We start from the raw sequence: 16601 nt of genomic DNA on the forward strand, positions 1-16601 counted from the left end.
TGTTGGTCTCTTCTCCCAACTAACTAGTGATAGGACGAGAGGAAGTGACCTCAAGTTGCGCCAGGGGAGGTTTAGATTGGGTATTAGGAAAAAATTCTTCACCAAGAAGGGTGTCAAGCATTGGAACAGGCTGCCCAGGGAGGTGGTTGGGTCACCATCCCTGGAGGTATTTAAAAGGTGTGTAGACGTGGTGCTGAGGGACATGGTTTAGTGGTGCACTTGGCAGTGCTGGCTTTACAGTTGGACTCAATGATCATAAGGGTCTTTTCCAGCCTAAATGATTTTATGATTGTATGAACTTCCTCTGCAAAAGAGATCTGAAAAAAATCTGCTGTTCAACTCAGATGAGGAACAACATGGACAAAAACCTGCTTGCTAGATGAAGCTTGGGTGATAATAGAAAAACATACTTGAAAGTTGACTTCTTGAGTGGGTACTTTCTGATGTGAAAGACAGCCTTATTTGCTTTATTTGGGATGCTTCTTTAAACTACGACGTTATACCAGGAAACACTTCCTGCTCAGTGCAGTGGACCATTTTCAACCTTCAGATTCAAAGACATCAGCGTTTGCACAAGATCACATTTTGTTAGTTTCTAAGAAAGGAGGATAATGTTGCATGTATATGTAAAAATTGGAGAGTGAACCTCACCAGATGATGAGGAAGTTTCAGCAGTTTCTTTTCCCATATATGTATACAGACATACACAAACCAGCAGGGTGACCAGCTGAGTTTTTGGAACACTTCATCAAAAATGTGGCAGAAGTTTGCAGTTTGATACAGCTGATCCTGTGGAAGTACTATGACCCTTTTTTGACCAGCGTAAACAGTTTGAATTTTATCAGTCCAACTAGTGGCTATGAAAGCTGATAAATCTTATTTCAGGAGGGTTTTCTCTGTATCCTGTACAAACCCAATCCAGGATTTCTGATGATGAAAGTCAAAAGGAATCTCCAAATCACCGTTTTTCACTTCTGGTGAGGAGGAGCAGAGGATGTTTTAAACAAAGACAGTTCCATTTACTACTTGTCAATCATGTCCAAAAACAAATTCCACCTCTTCATCAAACTCTTTTCTTCATTAAGATATTCCAGAACATCATCTGTGAGCAGCCTTTAACAGGAAGTTAAAGATAAATGAAACCATGGGTTTTGGCATAGGGTTTTGGGAAGGGTTCAGTGCTCTCACTCAAGGCCTTCATTTTGTACTGACCACTGCCAAACTTCAAGCTTTCCAGAAACACCCAGTAGGAGTTAAGGGTGCCAATGTTTAAATTGCAGTATTTAACTGTATTTTTTTTTTCCCAAAGCCATCAGTTCCAGCAATCTCACAATTTTCCACAAGAAAAGCTGCTTTAGATATTACGTACGAACACCTCTGCCACCCACCCCACCCCGGTGTCAAAAAATTTTCAGTGCAGTGTCTTCGGTTCCCCTTCTGATGTTGGCAGCTGTCCTGATTTTACAGCTTCAGAGAAGAGAATCTTAAGACATGTGCCATAGTTAAACTGTCCAATTCCATATCGTTAGTGGAAATACATGCAAGGTGACTGTAAATAGTAAATAAAGCACGGACATCATTCTAAGATGAAAATAGAATGAGGTTGTGATCTTATTAAAACAATGGCATGAAACCAACTTTTTTATTGTCTTACTTTCAGAGGCAGTTACAATGCATGTTTCAAGATAAGTGGGGCAGAAGAATTGCATATTAGTGTACAAGTCGGAGGGTAAAGGGCCCTTTTAAAGAAGGTTTCCTATTCTTATTTTCTAATTAGATAATGCTTGTTTGGGACCCCAAGATAATTCCTATCTGATAAATATGAGAATTGCACAAACTTGTAAAACATGATATGAACAATCGAAGAAATACTTAGTATGTGCATGAAGAAGTACTTGCATTTCAGAGCATTTTATTCCCATGAACTATTTTCAAAAGCAGATATTTTACAGGAAAAGCATAAGGGATTGGCAGATCAGTGGAACAGAATTGCGTCATAGATTGTTTCTTCGGAGAAAGGTGATAGAGAAATTTTTGTGGCAGCTAGCTGGATGCTCTCCTGTTTGCTTTCAGTTAGAAAAGGGAGGGAGGGGCTTTTGGGGTGCTTTTTTTTTTTATGGTGGACAGAAAAAAGCAGCCAGTTTCAGGTACTTTTTCTGGAGTCGGTCATAGCCTGCTTCTACCCTTTCAGTGCTTTAGGAGGTAATGAACAAGATAAAAGCAAAAGATTTTCTTCATCTCCAACTAAGCTGTGGTTTATGAATCTCCGGTGATTTTCTGAGAAGACCTTTTCTTATTTCCCTATAATACTATATTATTATAATTACTATGATAATATTCTTCCCTGTAGCTGTCTCATGATTTTCTAGTGAAAACAAATTCTGCAGAGACAATTTACTTCAGTTCATGGAGTGAGCATACATATGAAGAAGGCTCATTGTTTAGATGTAGTAAAGACTAATTAGTAGTCTTTAGTCTGTAATGAATAAGCTAGAGAAGAATACCCACACACATTTTAGAAACTGGACAAGTACAGTACTGTTTCACATACAATTCTTGATTAGATTTTTTTAATTAAATATCTTTGTATTTGCTTTCTTTTGTACTCTGAATTGTATCTTGGTATTAGTAGAGAGATTTAAATCAAAAAGTTAATAAATAACATAAGATACTCCTTTAAATTTGAAAAACTTCTGGGCCCAGAAACAGTGAATTAAAAACACTGAAGTCAGGACTGTTATTAATGCTTCTTGATAAAGATAAAACATGTCATACCCTCATTCTACTTTCTTACCTGTAAGGACCTTAGTGATTTTTTTTTTTTTAAATTAAGAGTTCATTGTGAAGTGGTTCTGTTTGCACATTGACATTGTGCAGCTGCATGTGTGTATGTTGTGATAGTCCTCTCTGAGGTCTGTAGTTTTACAATGATACTTACTCAGCTGCCGAGTAGGAATACCTGTGTATCAGGCAAGGTGAGGAGATGGATACTGTAGAGGGGAGGGGGAGAAATCCAGTATTAACAGAATGCACAGTTGTCCAAAATCCATGTTTGTAACTGAACAAAGCATTTCAAGAGGTTTGGTGTTTTGTTTTTTTATTTAATTTTATTTTGTTTCAGATAATTAGAGAAGGGACTAATGTATGCCAAAAAAAAAGCAATGCATACAGTTATTGACAGAGGTTTTCAAAATGTAAAGATACTGATGCATTACCCTTACAAAGAGTTGATATACAAAACCAACCTCTCATTTGAAAGAAAAAAAATTATGCAGACTTCCATCTTCTTCCAGCTTGTCTGCTGATGACTAAGAGCCTCTGCTTTTTTCTTGAAAGTGTGGATATATTTCTGTGTTAAATACTCAAGTTTTTTTAAATGGTCTGAATGTATTTTTTTTTCCTCTGCTTGCTTAGGAACACATGCAAACCCATCAGGCTGGACCTTCACTGAGTTCCCAGAAGCCTAGAGTGTTTAAGTGTGATACTTGTGAAAAAGCTTTCGCTAAGCCAAGTCAGCTGGAAAGACATAGCCGCATTCACACAGGTAACATCAGAAATTATTTTCATCTCGCAAGATTTTCTCATTAATATATGGATGTTATATTTGGAGTCTTTGCTCATGGTTTCAGGTAATTGCATTTGAGTATCAACTTAAGCTTAAAAAAAACAAGTACATTTCTAACCCAAAGAGTTTAGAAATCAAAATGAGAAACAGGAGACTTGACATCTCAGAAACTGTGATGTTTTGTTTAAAGCCAGAATGTGATGCTTAGTGGTGTGACTAAGCTTCTCCATATTTTGGAACTGGCAGCACTGCAATGGTAATGTGAATGCATGAGCTTGTATCTAAAAGTTTGTCATTTTTTGAAACAGATTAATAAAAGCATATTTTAAAGCTTTGTTTGAAGTAGTGTAAAGACTCTGAATATGATCTTCTTCAAGCATATAGGAGAATGTGCAAATGAGTGGGTGTGCTTAGTGACATTAAATAAGGGATAGTCTTGACTGCTTATACTGACTGCTCTATGCAGTGCTTCATTGTCATTGAACTACTGCTCAGTTCATCTGTTTCTAATGCCAGTACTTTTAATTTGTTTTGTTCTTTTCTGCTTATTTTCTTCAAATGTTACTCTACAAAAAGTCTATACTGACTTCTCACAGAGAGCACACATTTTCTGTGATGAGTGTGCTTTTCAGGTTGCAGCTTCTGCCCTGCTACAAGCTGAAAGCTGTACATAGGATAGTTCAACTGCCTTCCCCTTCACCTTCTGTATCTTAGGAACAGTTGTCTTAAGAACATGAGTTCTAAATATGAGTCAGTTCTCCAAAACAACTTCTCTCTTTTCCATATCACTGCTACCAGTAAAGAGCTGTCATGGCTGCTAGAGTTAAAAAGGGAAGGGGAAAGTTACCTGTATTGCTACTAAGCTGGAGAGGACCAAAGAATTTGACTGGATGTGCTGTAGCACAAAAGGACTCCCAAAAAAGGATAACTTTCTTTGAGTCAGCCAGAGCTTTCTCTTTCCCCCATATCAACTTCTGGTAGTCAGCTTTCGGCTGCTCTTTGTGCATTTAAAGCAAAGTTCCTAATCTCTTTCTTTAAGTTATCTTGTTAACCCTGTAATTTTTCCCTGGTTAGTGTCACTTGCCGGTCTTGTGGCATATAATTGGAGTTTCATCTTTGAATGGGTCTTCACTTTGCACCCTCAGATTCAGTTTTGCAGTTTTTAGTATTGCATCTCTGAAATATAGGCTTGCCTATGTATCCAGGTGTCTTGTGCATGCTCTCATTTCATGCATCAAAACTTTCTTTTCTCTGGCTTTGACAAATGAAGTCTTAAATAAACACACATGTGTGCATTCTGCCATGCTGTTCCAAATATTTGGAAGGGATGTAAATGTTTATTCAGTAGTATCTTTGAACTCTTTTCATGTGTCTATATGACATCTGAGAGGCTGTTGATGTCTTGGGATCACTGCCAGTATTGATAATTTACATTTTCTTAATGTGTCCTTATAGACTTGTCTATTTGCTGATTTCTTTTCTCTTATGTTTATGGCAAGTTCTTAAAGGTAGGATGTGTGTCTCTGCTTTTTTTTGTGAAGCGCTTAGTATGGTAAAGTTTCAGTCTATGTTTAAGGCTCTGCTGGCCTTGACTTTTTTACACATTCCATTCAGTTGCTGAGAACTCTCTAGCAGGAAGGGATGGGAGGTTGGCTAGAGAGGACTCATGAGCTTGGTGAATTTATGGTTTGAGTCTTTTTTGCTCAGGAAATTCTGAGATTTGGAAATCCTAAGAGCAGGTTTAGAGATGTTGCAATGAGAAGGCATGTATAGATAGGGGAGGTACTGGGCATAAAAAGCAGATGAAGAACATGGGTGATCATTGAGCTGGGAAGGGATGAGATCCTTATGTATCACGTTGTGAAATACTGTAGTGCGAGTGATATGTATTGGTTATGGCTACTAGAGGCTATTAGGAGGGGAAGTTTTCAGTGCAGGTGTGACAAGATGGACTTCAGTATTAGTGGGCTGGGTCATCCACTTCCAGCAAACTTAACTTCTGGTAAATAAGTAATAACTCTTGATAAGGGTAATGGGTATTTGCAGCCATTTGTCAGCTAGCAGCATTCATCGCTGATCAATTGCTACTAGCTGCAATTACCATACTATGGGTATGTATAAGCATGTTTTATAAGGGGTGTTCCTACCAACTGTTTGAAGGTGTTTTCTCATCTGACTGTGGGAGGAAACTTTAATCTGATCCATTAGAGCTGTTTTTAGATGTTAGGGGGTGTCTGCTGACCCTTTGTATTTTCATCTAATGTGTTGACTGCTTATGCTTCTCTTCCCTCCACCCCTTGCCCCAAGAGAAATGGTGACTGCTCTTCCTGAGAGTATAACTGAAGAAGGGGAACAGAGCCACTTTGTGGTTACTGTGGTAGAAAGGAACGTTGTGGTTATACTGGGTGCAGGAAAAGAGATGCAGGAGTTAAAATCCAAGGAGATTAAAAGTCTTTAGAATTCCCCAATAACTTGCTTTCTGCATAACTGACTTAAATAATACAGACTTTTAAAAAAGGTAATGTTCTGGTTAAGAATAAAAGCTTTCAAAGTAATCTGAAGGCAGGAAAGACCAGTTTCCCTTTTCCCTGCTTTGATTCATGCTGCCCATTGTAATACACACAGAGCACTTCAGGAAGGCTGGGAACAGAGCAGAGTCACTTTATACATCTGTTTCTCATAAATCTGTACCATCATAGGAAGAATTCTTTCTATTTTGGAATGACTTATAATTTATTCAGTAAATCCTCAGATACTTTGGGGTTTCTTGTACTTGGGTGCTCATGTGCTAGGGATGCACCACAAACTGTAACAATCCATACTAAATTCATTTTTATATTACTGTTGTCTGATGTTGTTGAAATAGTAAGTCAATCCACATGGTAGTCATTCTTTCAGAAGAGAATGTTCTTTTAAAAATCACTTAGAGACCAAAAGAGTGAAAATGTGCTGCACAGCAGTTTTTAGATGGGTGTTCTTACATAAGACTAATGTAAGTCTAAACTGATTTGCTTTCCTAAAGGTATGATCTGTGAGAAAATGTTTGTGATTTCTATCTTGATCAGACATCTTTAATGATTTCTCATGGGCAGTACCTACTGAACCAGTTGCCAGAAGGAAAACATGTTGTTTCTCTGAATAGCTCTAAATATCTTGTATATTCAGATTTATTAGTGAAGAGCAGTTTGGAGAAATGTTCCCGAAATTAAAGGGAAGCAGATTCTTCTGGTTCTACCAAAAAGCTAGGTGGTAATACATTACACAACACCAAAAAGGCTGTTCATCTTAACAGACTAGAAGACCTGGAGACAAAAGTATCTGAGGAAACCTAGGTTTCACTTCAAACTGGTGAAGTCATTGTTAACAGAAATAGAAAGAACACTTCCTGTGCTTTAAAGGATCTTTTAATGATTGTTTTGAGAAGTTGTATTTAGCATGGAAGCTACAATGCATGTGGGGACACTAACATACAGGTAATGAAGGAGGAGAGAAATTGCTGCTTTAAAGAAAATTGTGGAAAAGTATTTATACTCCTGCTTGTGCTTTATTGTGCTAACTAATAACAAAGTGTGTTTTTAAGTTCAGAAAGTGCTTTTAGAAATCTTTAATGACATACAGCAATGTCAGAGGTTGTGGTGTTGAGTGTTGAAGCAAAGGTCTGGTTTTGCAAAGTAGGTATTATAAATTCTCCAAATATTTTTGTAATTAATATATTTTTATATTTAGAAATTAGTAGTATTCTGGCAGATTTGGAAGAATATGCCTGCTTTGGTTAGATATGGGCATCACTAGTAGCTATTGGCATAGGAGACCACAGGTCCCATGTACCAGAACTGTTGGTTTGGGGGTTTTTTTAAACACAGTTGGCTTTCCAGTTTCTTACAAACATCAGCTTTGTGAATTCTAGAATATTGCTTTATCTATGTTATTTGTAAATGATGTAAAAATGTGATGGTCCCCTTGAGTACAGAAAAGTCAAACTGGTAAACTGATTTTTACACCTCTATTAAATAATTAGACAATAAATTGGATAGGAAAGTTAACAGTATCAGTGGTTTAGGACTTATGTAAATATTCTGATATTTAATTTAGGATGTTTTGCTGATGATATGGAGCCATAACACTGTTTTGAGAAAGTCGCAAGGAAAAAGGTCATGCCTGCTTAATTTCTAGGTCATCTTGATGAGTTTTACTGAATTCTGAACTGTACTTTTATGTTGAAATGATTAAAGACATTTTTCTCTTTTTATAAGGGGAACGGCCATTTCAGTGTACACTATGTGAAAAAGCTTTTAACCAGAAGAGTGCTCTTCAAGTCCATATGAAAAAGCACACAGGAGAGAGGCCTTATAAATGTGATTACTGTGCAATGGGATTTACCCAGAAAAGCAATATGAAACTGCATATGAAACGAGCTCATGGTTACACTGGTATGTAGCGTAATGATAGTAATGGTGAGTGCAGAAAGCAATATGCTTTACTAGGAAAGCACAAAACGCTTCCCTTAAGTTACTGCAGAATTAGGCACTAATAGCCAAAGGGCAGAGTAGTTGAAGATGCAACCCAAAAAGTAGGTTGAAACAGAGTTTGGTTACTGCTTATGGTTCCTTGTTTTCTTTTGTGGAGCTCTGTAGTACAGAAATAAAAAGTTCAAAACTATTACAGGAAAACGATCAATTATGTGAGATTTTTTTTTTTAATTTTGTAAAAAGCATCTAATGAATTTACAGAATCTGAAATAGTTGTGTAATACCTTTCCCAGCATGATTCCTTTATTCCCAAGCATTGTATTTGCATTTTTCTTACACTATACATCAAATCATACTCATTTGTCTTTTTCTCTTGTGCTTTGGTAGGTCCTGTACAAGAGCCTGCTAGTCATCAAGAACAAGAAGGGGAAGATATTAGTCGGGCTCTGAATTTAGAAGAAGTGGTACAAGAATCTTCAAATGAATGGCAAAGTATAGGCAATGTTTTTCGATGACACCTTAAAATTTGAAAGTTAAAAATGTTTCTGGGACTCAAATTTCTCTAAACAAATTTTCAGAGAAGTAGAAGATGGATTTTTACAGTTAAAGCTTCGAGCATTGAAAATATTAACAATAGAATAATATATTATAGGTTTTTTAATTATTTACAAAAATTACCTAAAAGAATCATTCTTTTTTAAGCTTGTAGAAGAATATTGGGAAAACATCATTTAGTCTGTGCTAAGTTGTCTGTGAATCAATGAACTCAGGTAATACTGTATACAGTTTCATCTTCTAATTCACAGCCAGTATATCTATTTGAAAAATAAACTGGAACTTTATATCAGAATAGAATGATTCCCATTTTTAAAGGAGGTGAAGAATAACTTCATGGGAAAACCATGAAACTGTTGGTCAGCTTTTTTTTTTACATGTTTAAAGAAACAATTGAGGTTGAAAACAAAAAGTTACAGAGTAGATGCATGCAGTATAAAATAGTTTTGGTTGGGTTTTTTTTTACAAGGCACAGAAAAATGCTGTATTTCTGTTTTAAGCTTTTTTTTTTAGTATGTTTTGAGAATTTGTTGGAAAAAATAAAATGCCATGAGCTTAAGGCTTTTCTTGAGTTAAACTCTTGAGAGGGAGCATGTTCATTTCCATTCCAACCACAGAGGCAGTTAGTTGTTAGTTTTTACATTAAAAGTCTGAGGTTTTAAACTCAGCAATAATTATTTAAAGAGAATTTAAACTAGAAGAGGTTCCAATGAAAACCTCTTCTTTTGTTTGCTGTATTGGATCAGCAGGTACATATCTCAGTATCTGTGGAAAACACAGCCATATACTAAATCTGGGAGGTAAACATACAATTTTGTATTAGCAGTGAGAAAGTTAGATGCACACTAGGTCATCTATATTATACCATATTCCCCAGTGCTGTAAACAGTTATGATTTCAAATCTGTAAATTCTTCATTATTTTCTTAGTGAATTTTGGAAATATGTTACTTTTATTTGTTGTTGTTTAAATCGCTGTTTCAGCAAAACTACCTAGTTGACTAAGTAATGCTTTGAAAGGTGCCACCTGTAAAGTATATTCATAACAAAGAAACACTGGAGTAAAAACATAGTCATCTTTTAGACATTCCAAAGACAGAAGCTCTTTTCTTATTTTTACCTTGTTCTTTTGAATTTTATTTATATGTTACATATATATAGATATATATATGTGTGCTTGTATGTATATATATATATTTAAAGTTATATGAGCCTCTGTGTGGCTGATCAGTATATTTTGTAAATACTAATCCCAGTTACAGGAAGTTCATCTTTTCGGTTTGCCTCAAGTACTTCTAGATCAGTGGTGGATTTGTTGTACTATAATACACAGCTGGATTTTAATTTACCTTCTGAAAGATAATTGCTCTCAGATCCAGAAAGCCCTTTTTTTGTAAATATTGTCTATACTTTGTCTATGATAGTTATTTCAGATTGCTGAAGCAAGAAACCACTGTTGGTTTTGACAGGGCATCTCTTAATTCTTTTGTTAACTCTTCGACATATGTATATAAGTAATATAGTTGGTGACATGAAAATAACACTTTTGTTATGTGGAATATTTAATTCAGAAACATGTTAAATAATATTACTTTTTTTCCAAATGTTGTTCCCTGTATTTTTTTTTAAACAGTTGACTCTGGATTCTAGGAAATTCTAAAAACTCCATTCAACAGAAATGCGTGTCTCAATATTACATTTAAAGAATATATGTGAAGTTCTTCCAGCAGTGCCTTTCCTTCCAGACAGACTGTTAGTGTTTCAGCTGTTGATGACAGACTTTATATCTTACAGTTGTCTGAAGGCATACTGGCCCCATGGCATAGTGCCCTGTTTATCTGTAATAATACAGTAAAATGTGCTGTGTTGTGTGTACCGTGTATAAAGCCTTTTCCCTGTTCTTTCAGAAAATACTGTGTAAATGCACAGCAAAGTTTGTTGGAGTTGATTTGCTGCACAGGGGATGAGACTTCCCAGAGGTTGCCAAATACAGTTTGGCAGATGATGATTTACAGCTGGTCACATCCAGATGCAAATCCATCCTTCATAATGGGAACGTGATTCCTGAATGCTTGAAAGTATTTGGTCTGCTCTAGCTGTGGTTGCCTTGCCAGCATGTGAAAACTGGTAGTGGTCGATACTCGGTGAGCATGTGCTAAATGCAACTCTCGTGAGTAAAAAAGTGCCAGTTTTAACTGGTCACTTCTCAAAAGTGTTATGTCTTGATTAGAGGCAATGAGTGTGTGTTGTAAGTCTTGGAAGTGTTAAATAAGCAGTGTGAGTTACGGAGTCACCTGAAGTTTTTCCTGAATTCAGTTTGCTACTCCTCCAGCACTTGGAGTCTGGTCAGAGTAAATAGACTTTTAAAAAAGTTTCTTTGGAACATGGCATTTGATTTGTTTCCCTGCATCCTCCTCAAGATGAACTTCAAGAATTCACTCTTGAGTATCCTGACAGAGGTTTTCATAGCCCATGTTCCTTGGTAGGATTGCGTTGGAGGTTTTCAGAGCAGTGTATCTGTTGATGCTCAGTACCAATACAGACACTATAATCAATATGTTGATGTTTTCAAAGGAATGTTGAAGTAGATGCATTTTTTTAGGAAACAGAAAGAAATCTTGTTCTAAGGCCTGTTTGAAGAGTCAGACTGCGTACTGGATGAGTGAACAGCGCTTAGCAATGCCTCTGTTCATTTTGGTTTGATGCAGTAGCAGGCTTACGCTAGCCTCAGGCCTTTCAGCTTGTGTCTGCTCAAGTATTTCTTTCGGTTTATGTCCATTCCTTCAGCACAAGAAATGGCACGCTCCTAGTACCAGTTGTCCATTCTTACTTCAGGTAAAATCCTTTGCTTACAAGCCAAATAGCCATTTAAACTGCTGGGTTTTGGCAAAGCTACTAATGAGTAATTAAAAGAATAGATTTCAGTCGAAGTTTTCATCTCTTGACAAAGACTTGTGTTGGTAAAACAATGCTTTAAAATACCGTACCTTTTCTTCTGTAAGAAGTAAATCCAAAAAAGCCACTTCCAGCCTGTGGAAAAGATGACAGAGGGGAAAGCAGAGTGATGAAGGCAAGGAAGAAGCTTTGGATAAGTTCTGTAGTAGTATTTTGAATACATTTTGAAAGATGTATTTCTCAAGTTGTGGGGTTTGGGTTTTTTTTTACCTTAAATATTCTTTCCCATTTTTGAAAGCTGCTTTTAAAAGCAACTTGATTTTCATATACCCTGTTCAAAGAAGATACTTTGTGCTATACTTGTTTATGAAGGGTGGGGTTTTATGGTCTCTATGTAGGCTTTTTGTGCTTTGCAGTATCTCATCTGGCCTTTAGCTGCCACTTGAGAGACGCTGGTCTCCCATAAATCCTGTGTCATATTGTCAGCCTTGTGGGCCACACTAAGTCACCAGCAATGTCACCAGAAGCCTGTGTGTGGGCAGCTGGGTCCTGGGTCCCAAAGTGTCACCTTCTGGTATCTGGACATTATTTGTCAATTATGAAATAAACCCACCAAACTTTATATATATGATTTTCTCTGTTATGAAAGACAAAAGTGGTCCAAGTTTCATTTCAAGTTGATTACTTTATTTCACTAATGAATATTTTTAAAAGCTGTGTTCCTATAAGAACAATACGTATTCAAATTAAATCAACTATTACGTTGCAGAGTATACATCTGAATGAAGCTACAATAGAAAAATACATATAGCAACCATTGTAGGTAATACAAGATGTAATATGTGTGTGTATGCTTAATAATTTTGGTGGTTTTGTTTTCTTTAGTCTCTATGTATTTTCTATCCTCTCATCTTTCATTGCTTCATATTAATGGACACTGATTTAAACCTACAGTAGATTTAGATGTGAAATGCAATTGACATACATATTTATAGGTAACATTTATTGGGCACTTATTAGGAATGCAGTTTCATCCTGGGAAGCATTAACTGTAGTCTACAATGCATAGGCTAAAACTAAAAAAATAATTAATCAGACAGATGACAGCTTGAAGAAATAGTAAGTTTAAGTAATAAAACAGTGCAATTCAGAAGAGCCTTTTATTTCCCTAAGTGTGGTTGGAAATACCATTGCCACACATTCCTTTTAGTAATTTGTGAATAATTAATATCTAAATCTAACTCAGCTATAATTTATTTCTATAAGGCAACTACAGTACAACAGTTAAATGTTCACAGTAGTTTACTATGAGTTTGCTTTGGTGCACTGCCTTTAATAGGCATCCAGGTGTTACTCTGGCAAAAGATGAGCCGACCAAATATAACACTGCTGCAATACCAAGAGAAAGATTTGAAATTCTAATATGAGATGTGCAGGGCTATCTGAGATACCAGTACTGAAGGGCTTTCTTTCAGAAATTAGACTTACTTGTTTATATATTTATTTACATACTTCTTGTACTGCAGAGTTAATGCTGTCGCAGCAGTGTGTGTGGAGCACTAGTGACGTCCAGTGGTCACTTGTGCAATCTTAGATGTTTCTTTTCTGGGTATATCCCTTGTTTCTTAACATTAGTCTAACTCAAATTTTAAATCCTCTTTCTCTCCCTCATCTGCTTTTAATTCTAATGGTTTGGATGCGATGAGCAATTCATGGTATGGAAAGAATTTCCTTGTTACTATTGCTCTGCATCATACTGATTCTACAACGTCTGCCCCCTCCCACACTTCACATACCTTAAACTCCCAGTGTTTGGTAAACCTTTCCATGACTGCCTAATCCTGTTATGAAAATAAATTATTCTGTGAGTGAGAGAAGGAAGATTAAAACAAAACATCAACAAAAAAAACCAAAAAAAGTATTTGGATAAACAGTCCTTACAACTTCTGCACATGGTGGATTTTTTTTTAACAGCAGTGTCTCAGAAATTCATTAACAGCAGTGCTCAGTATCCAAGACATTAGCTCTTTATTTGTAATTCTGATGTTCACTAAAACAAAACCAGAAGACTTGAGCTCAGATTAGGTGCTTGGGAGAAATAATGAAGTCCAGCATACAGTTAGGGCATCCTGAAGAAGACTGAGTAAAGTCAGAGATCTTGTTACTTCACATAAAAGAAGGAAAATACTAGTAAAGCTACTTTTTGTGTTCCTTTCATTCAACTGTTGGTCAGGGATTGCCAATAGAAGTTCGTATAATCTACTGCATGCAGAATCTAATTGGCATTAAGTAATGGATTGCATCTATCTAGGTAATTGTTGCAGTTGTTACTAATTTTAAGGCAGTTATATTATGAAGCAGAGTACATGATCCTTGGATGGCATCTTAGAGCTTCAGCGCCTAGCAACCGGTGAACCAGACCGTGATCCAGGTCGGGACCCAGAGCCTCCCTGTGGAGGGAAGAACAGACTTCAGTTAATTAAAAGGTACCGTATATTTGGGGCTATAAATTGAAAAACATCGATCTGTAGAACAAGAAAATTTTAAATATTATCTAATGTAGGTGGCTTGCAGTGGCCTCTAGTATATTGGTAAATATTACTGGAATGGTCACTTCAGAGAGATGATTGCTTTTCATAGATTATCATATAGGATTAATTTACCCTCATTAAATCTCTCAAATAGGGCTAGACAGTCTCTCATGAATTATTTGTAGGTGCATGTTCATATTCTGGCCTTCCTAATAAAAGCAATTTATTTACTTGGACTTCTTGGAAATTTTCATTTTTATGGCTACCTCGGAACTGTATGTATATTTTAATTAAAAAAAAAACACACAAAACACCAAAAAACCCACCCAAACACAAAAAAACACACAACAAAAAAGAAACCCCAAAACCAAAAGACCCAACCAAAACCTCCAGACCTTGCATAGAAGTTGTGCTAGTCTCACATCTGAAAGAACTGAAATGTAATAATTTTTACTCTGTAATATTTATTAGGGTGAATTGTTATGTGATCATTTGAAGATAGGTCTTTTATGGAAAGCTTAGATGCAAATACAGGGGAAAAAAATAAGAAAATATAAAGGGCTGAAACGTGGCCTATTTTTGCAGATAATAAGAAAACAACACACTGGGAAAAAAACACTTGTGACAATTTCTCAATTGCAGATTTATGAAAGCCTTACAGCAGCTTTATAGCAAAGATGATCCCAGCTGAAATTTTGGCATTTCATTTTGGAACTTAAGGTTAGGTTAAGGTTAGGCTAACTGGGTATATTTTCCAGTAGCTTTAGCAGCTTTCTTGGCAAATCTTGAATGATACACTTAAAACCACAAATGTGAGGAAACTGTGGTAATTGTTACTGTAATCAGCTGATAACTGAACTGTTTACTTCAAAAAAATTAAGCATATGTGTACTTTGGGATTTTGTTTATTTATATTTGTCTCATCTTTCAGTGCTCCTGCCTTAGTTTTACTGAACTATTTCAAGGAAGATTTAGTGTAATCCATTAGGTAATTGGCATTTTTTCTTTCCAAGTTATCTTAAAGAATGGATATCATTTTTATTGTAAAAGACTGTAAAACTATGTAAAGAAATAGTTATCGATACATCCTGCTATAATCAATGGGTCTAAATCAAATGTGCTTGAGCAAAACTCTGATATGAGTTCCAAAAGTTATAATGGCTCAGAAAATGCTGTCTGAAAAGTAGAACTGGTATTTGTATATCATCAGATAAATACATCAAGCAAAAATAGTTGTGATGGTTGTGCAAAAAGGAGAATGTTAAGTTTTGGGAGAGATTTTTATCAGATCTTTTCAGATGTTCAAAAGAATTTTTACAAATAACGTCAGTATATAGCCACGGTATTGTTGATGTACCTGAACTCCACTAAAAAGCTACAAGTGCACAGCAAGAAAGTTAGACTTAAAAGGTAAATGTTTGATTTTTACCTGAGCCTCTGAAGGGCTCATTCCTTTTTTTAAATCGCAACACAAGAATTCTTACTACCTCCTTGGAGTTTCGTCATCTGTCACTTGGTGCTGCATATGTTTGATAAACAGCTCTACAAAGAAAGTTTTTTTACCTACCCTAAACCAAGTAAGAGAGAAGAGTGTATTTTTGTGACAGTTGGTGGTGCTGTGACTGTCTCCTGTTGGGGAGTAAGAGCAGTAAGAGTTTGAGATGATCAGCTCTGCTATAATGGGATCTCGGACCTTCTGTCTTGAGGTTAGGATTACTGCTTATGGTGTCCTTCATGTGCGAATAGGATACTAGATGATTTGTTACCTGTGGATGCTTCACTACCGTGGAAGAAAAATACAGTCTTGGTTAAAGTAGCTGCCAGTGGCTATGACGTGCTTTTCACATGTCTTTTTCCTGACATAGAATGTGAAAAATCCTCACGACTGATTCCCCACCCCACACCCCCCCCCGCCCTGTTCTGTTCTCATTTATTAACTGTGTTGGTGGGGCTGTGTGGTGACTCGAAATGGTGAACTGAACCAGATTAAAGATAATCTGACAAAATGTTTATTTGTCATATGACACCGTTTCCCAGTTTGCCCAACTATGTGGTGTCACAACTCATTGCAGTGACATACTGGAGGAGGTCTTCCACCTGGGGTGGGAACGAGCAGGGACTGTTCAAGTTGTTACTGCATCTCAACCCAGTATGTGTCCAACACTGCCCTGTACTACTGTCCTGCAGCTCATCAGTTTGCTTTTGCTGGGTATCCTAAATAATTTAGCCAGAGCAGCAAGCTGTGTCCCCTCATTCATCTTCTGTGTTCCAGGCCATTTGTGAGGTCAGTAGCAACACCGATCCTGGTGTGGGTCTTTGCGGGACTTTGTGGACTTACCTTCTTTCCTGATGGTAACGGACTCTATTTTTACCTTTGTTCCCTATCGTGTAAGTAGTTATTAGGCCATGAGGTAACCTTCTGTTTTATCCATGCAAATCTAGTTCCTTCGGAAGCTTTAATGAAATGTGGTTGTTTCAAACATGGCAAGTCTGGAAAGGTTTGGCTTCTCTCTTTTTTTGGACTCAATTTTTTGTACTTGGAGTAAGTTCAGTTGTACTTTACCAGTTTAAAGATTTTGGAAAGAGT

General features: G+C 36.5%; 2 protein-coding genes across 2 annotated transcripts in view; one reads left to right on the forward strand and one right to left on the reverse strand.

Moving 5' to 3' along the window:
- Positions 1 to 8778, forward strand: part of ZNF236 (zinc finger protein 236) — a 76797-nt gene extending 68019 nt beyond the window's left edge. The window contains exons 30-32 of the mRNA XM_010283134.1: positions 3415 to 3544; positions 7819 to 7995; positions 8422 to 8778. Coding sequence (XP_010281436.1) covers positions 3415 to 3544; positions 7819 to 7995; positions 8422 to 8549 — 435 coding nt within the window. The 3' untranslated portion in view covers positions 8550 to 8778. The remainder of the gene's footprint in view (positions 1 to 3414; positions 3545 to 7818; positions 7996 to 8421) is intronic.
- Positions 8779 to 12148: 3370 nt separating this feature from the next.
- The window catches only part of MBP (myelin basic protein), a gene marked incomplete at its 5' end in the record, with an annotated part of 21690 nt that continues 17237 nt past the window's right edge, over positions 12149 to 16601 (reverse strand). The window contains 2 exon segments of the mRNA XM_010283135.1: positions 12149 to 13933; positions 16578 to 16601. The exon segment at positions 16578 to 16601 is cut by the window's right edge and continues 18 nt beyond it. Coding sequence (XP_010281437.1) covers positions 13877 to 13933; positions 16578 to 16601 — 81 coding nt within the window.

The sequence above is a fragment of the Phaethon lepturus genome, unplaced genomic scaffold (assembly GCF_000687285.1).
Source record: "Phaethon lepturus isolate BGI_N335 unplaced genomic scaffold, ASM68728v1 scaffold173, whole genome shotgun sequence".
NCBI classification, from domain to species: domain Eukaryota; kingdom Metazoa; phylum Chordata; class Aves; order Phaethontiformes; family Phaethontidae; genus Phaethon; species Phaethon lepturus.